This window comes from Macrotis lagotis, chromosome 3 (genome assembly GCF_037893015.1).
Source record: "Macrotis lagotis isolate mMagLag1 chromosome 3, bilby.v1.9.chrom.fasta, whole genome shotgun sequence".
In the NCBI taxonomy this organism is placed as follows: Eukaryota; Metazoa; Chordata; class Mammalia; order Peramelemorphia; family Peramelidae; genus Macrotis; species Macrotis lagotis.
In genome coordinates this window covers 295,724,353-295,729,382 of record NC_133660.1, presented here as the reverse complement: position 1 = coordinate 295,729,382, position 5,030 = coordinate 295,724,353, and the positions used below count along the sequence as shown (strand labels likewise).

The 5,030-nt window shown below is 34.8% G+C and overlaps 1 protein-coding gene across 1 annotated transcript; it reads right to left on the bottom strand.

Moving 5' to 3' along the window:
- Positions 1-1,408: 1,408 nt before the first annotated feature.
- On the bottom strand, positions 1,409-2,335 carry LOC141516793 (olfactory receptor 9G19-like). The gene has a single exon (XM_074227764.1). The coding sequence runs from the start codon at positions 2,333-2,335 to the stop codon at positions 1,409-1,411; it is 927 nt and encodes a 308-aa protein (XP_074083865.1).
- Positions 2,336-5,030: the final 2,695 nt, after the last annotated feature.

Here is a 5,030-nt window from a genome sequence, read left to right as displayed (position 1 = left end):
AAAGCAAGAAAATGGGAAAGTAAAATGTATTGTGGAAGTAGCTCTATAATCATATGTAGTTTAGTGAGAATTCTGTTTCCTTAAAAATAATAGTAATTTAGGAAAAGGCATTCTATTAATTGTATTCCACAAAGAAGATATTCTTTTAAATTTCCTTAAACAGTAAGTATTTTTCATAATAATAGTGATTTAAATTATAATTTAAACCAAAGATAAATGATTTAATCAGCATCAAGACATTGTTACACCATGAATGATCATAACTTATATATCACTTAGTAGATGACCTGGAGAAGGAAATGTCAGACCAGTCCAGTTTCCTTGCCTAGAAAACCCCAAATGGGGTCACAAAAAGTTAGAAATGATTCTCACAACTCAACTAAATAACATAAAAGAACAGTCCTAGAGAGCTACCTTAGACTGATCAAGCAATTTTTCTAAAGCATGGTACCTCACCTTCTCAAAATCTCCATGGGTTCTATATTCTCACCAACATAAAAAAGAAAGTCCTTTGTTTGGCATTTGAAGCTCTTCCAAATGAGGCTCTTTTCTATCTTGCAGCCATATTATATGCTTCTCATCTCCACCTAATCTCCACATATTTTAATTATCTCCCAGAGTAGCCTTCTCTCTGTTCCTTACATGTCATTTATGTTTTCTATGTGTGACTGCTAACTTTCCTCCTTGACTGGAATAATTTTCATCCTCATCTTCACAGCTAAGTTTCTCTGCTTCCAAGATTTGGCTCAAATCCCACCATATACAAAAAATTCCACTGAGGTTACTTTCCTTACACTATGTATATGCTAATTTATTATATTTTACCTATTGTTATAGATCATTGGGCCTATTGTAATTTAATTTTATATATATGTACATATACATATATATTATATGCCTATTGATTCAAATGTTTTCATCATCACTAAAATGTAAACTCCTTGAGGGCAGAATTCTTCATAGCTCTAGCACTTAGCATATCTTGGCCACATAGGATGAGATTAATAACCTATAACTGGCTGAAAGATAAATGAATCACTGATCTACATGAAGTCCATTTTCAAACATTGCCAGAGACAGGATTTGAGCTCAGATCATTCCCTCTACAAACAGCTCAAAAGGTACCACAACTAAGACTTTTTCAATATTAACTAAATAACCAAAAGCACTTGAATGTACAATCATATTTTTCTTCAAATATTAATAGAGTTTCACTTTGCTAGACCCAAAACTTCATGACATTACTTAAAATGTCTCAACTCTTACTATACTATTTTATACCTGGAAAAAGATGTTATATTCTAGATGATTTTAATGTAAAATGGTTGAAAGAATTCTGAGTTTCAGATGACAATCCCATTAAATATATATATGAATTTGAGGAAAAACCACAATATTTTCTTCATATTTAGGAAGCTGTCATTTTGCAGAGTTTCTTCAGGGCCTCCTTCACATCTTTATTCCTCAGACTGCAGATCATGGGGTTCAGCATGGGGAACAGCACAGTGTAAAATGTGGAGACAATTTTATCCCGCTCAAGGGAATAGCTGGAACTTGGACGAGAATAAATGTAGAGAATAGAACCATAGTATAAAGTAACAGAAATCAAGTGAGAGGAACAGGTAGAAAAGGCTTTGAGTCGACCCTGGGTAGAGCGAATCCTCAAGATGGCAGCAATAATGAAGAGGTAAGACGCCAGAATTAGAAGAGTAGGAGTGATGACATTGGAGGCTAAGAGGAAATAGAGCACCTCCTGATAACTGTCCTTCACATTACAGGCCAGTTTTATCAAGGGTGGAACATCACAGAAGAAGTCATCAATGATATTATCTCCACAGAAATTCAGAGTGAATGTATTGCTAGTAAGTATGATAGAATTAACAAAACCACCAGTGTAGGAAATGCCAACAAGACATATGCATAACCATCTAGACATGGCCTGAGCATAGAGCAGTGGGTTGGAGATGGCTACGTAGCGATCATAAGCCATGGCAGCCAAGAGGTAGCATTCACTGTATGCTAAACCAGCTGAAAAGAACTGAGCTACACACCCAGCAAAGGAGATGCTCTTGTCCTCAGAGACACAGGTCACCATGATTTTGGGGGTATATACAGAGGAGTACCAGAGATCCAGAAAAGACAAGTTCCCAATGAAAAAATACATGGGGGTATGCAACCGGGAGTCTGTATAGATTAATACTATCAAAGTGATATTCCCCACCATTGTCATAGAGTATACAATGAGGAAAAGTACAAAGAGTATCAGCTGCATCACAGGATCCTGGCTGAAACCTAGCAGGATGAATTCAGTTACAGTATGGTTGACTTTCTCCATACATACAGAAAGTTTCATCTACCATGAAGGAGGGTTTTCAGAAGCACCTTTGTCCATGCCTAAATAAAACAAATGAGAAACAAACATTGCATTATTGGTGAACAGGTTTCGAATACATATTGTGTTATTGATTTCATGACTGACATTTATGGATTAACCCAACTAATTCCAAAGAGGATTGTATCCTTCCAGTCTTAATAGTAAAGGATAGTTTAACCACAGCCATCTTCAACAAATAGCAACCAGGATACTGAAAGCTGTTGTATGAAATGCTGAATTATCCCCATCAGTGAAATCTCCATAAAGTATTGGAGTTTTTCATAGGGCATCATTTTAAATTATATGTAATTACAGTTTGGGTTCATAAGTCTATTCTTGCTTATGTTAACTGGGATCCCATTAATTAGCTCACTAAACACTATGAGTGGGACTAGAAATTCTGGAACCATTTCTTCAACAGTGAATCTAATCCTTTTATTTTTCAGAGAAGGAAATTGTGATTATGAGATGTATCCATCTGAGTCCATATTCAGTTCTCCTTACACCAAAGCACAATGTCTCAACTTTTTCCTGTATTAGCATGAAACATATATGTATCTGTGTAAACATCAAGAATAACAAAATCTCAGAATCTGAGAACTGAAAAGACTTTCATAAGTTGTCATCATTGTAAGTCAAGATTGAAATTAATTCTCAGTACAAAAAAATCTAAGAAATAGTTATCTAGTCTTTGTTTAATTACTTCCAGTAGCAAATAAAAAAAAGTTTTATTTTTCAAATCATAGTACACAATATGCATTGTGCTTAGGAATAAAATAATCAAGGAAATTCAACTAAAATTGTTTTTTTTCTATTCTACAATACAGACTTTCTGTTAATTATTATCCTCCCAACAATCTATGATAGTTCAAATTAGTGAAATTTTATCCTATAATGATGATGATGATCATCATCATCAACATGCATGTTGCATATAATGATTGAGTCCTATTATTGGGCTGCTTGGGCAGCTAGGCATGGACAGATGCAGGATCTGAAGGCATGAAAATTTATCTTCCTGAGTTCAAATCTAGCCTCACAAATCACAGATTTATCCAATTGGCCATGGCTAACTTATTTATAAAAAGAGTTGGAGAGGGAAATGGAAAAACTCATACCGGTGCATCTTTGAAGAAAATACAGAATGGTTCCAAGAAGAATCAGACATGATTTAAAAACAACTTAATTTCAACAAAACTGTGCTGGTAATCAAATTATGGAATCACATTCCACATCTTCTACCAGTAGTGTCCTCCATAGACACGACACAACAATCCCCCAGAACTTATATCTAGTCACTCTCACTCAGTTTCCATGACTTTTTTTAGTCCAAATCTCAGTTTTGGAAAGAGATATTCCTGCTTCCCCCAATTTCTAGTGTCTTCTTCTCAGCCTCTTTTCACTCCATTCTGAATAGATGTTATATTTTTCATTATTTATACATTTCCTACCAATAGAATATGAGCAACTTGAGGGTAAAATATATCTCTTCTGTGGAGCACTTTATACCCAACACTTACTACATCAAATGAAGTGTTTCAACCCTATTTTTGACTCTGGATTGGTAGAGGATAGTCTTATCCTAGGATAAGACTTGTTACTTAAATTCATGTATTTTTAACCATAATAATAACTCCCTCCAAATAAACTTTGTTGTTGACATATTTGATTTCATTTTGTCCTCACATCTCCAGAAAGGAGGTGACAACTTTATAAGGAGACCTTTGAAAGCACATAGTATTTTGGGGAAAAGGCATTTACTTGAATTTTATAGTTATACTTTTAAATATGCATGAAAATGTTCAGGCAGATATGTGCCAAAGAGGAGAAAGGATAATTCAAATCCCTCCTCAGACACTTATCAATTTTGTGAACTAGAACAAATGACTTGTCCTCTTTCTCTGCCTCCGTCTCCTATTCTGTAAATAAAAGAGATTAGATTAAGGGTCTAATCGAGATCTTTAAATTGTCTTTCAAGCATCCTTTCAGATCTAAATCTCTGATACCATAATTATATAAGTTTATGAAAAGTTAGAACTAAATAGAATTCAAAAAAGCAAAGAAAAATTACCAGGCTGCTGGCAACTCTGAAGAAAGGACCACAAGCAAGATATTATACTACCTTCATCCAAGTATGAAATTTTCTAAGCATTTTGACAAATGAAACTGCCCAAACCATGAATAGGTAGACCATGCTGTGCCTTGGCAATGAACCAGGCTTTGATTGTACCAGGAAGATGACACATATAGCCTTCATGTGACTTAGATATAGTTTGGAATTTCCTTTTCTGAAATGACTTATCGAGTTAATTAGTAATCTGTGCTGGTCACACCCTAAGTGATGTAAGAGATTATGATGTCATGACTTTTTACATTTTCTCATAGAAAATATAGAAAGATAAGTATATGTTTCAAAGTCAATCTTCTACTCCACCCTCTTGTAATTTAGTAACTTCAGTCATGTCCAATTCTTTAAACCACCCATTTGGTACTTTCTTGGCAAAGATACTGAAGTTGTTTGCCATTCTTCTCCAACTCAATTTTTCAAATAAGGAAACTGAGGCAAATAGGTTGAATGACTTGCCCAGGGTCACATATAGTGTGTGTGTGTGTGTGTGTGTGTGTGTGTGTGTGTGTGTGTGTGTGTATGTGTGTG

Excerpts from the sequence above, each read along its gene's own strand:
- LOC141516793 (XM_074227764.1), bottom strand. The coding sequence starts at position 2,335 with ATGGAGAAAGTCAACCATACTGTAACTGAATTCATCCTGCTAGGTTTC.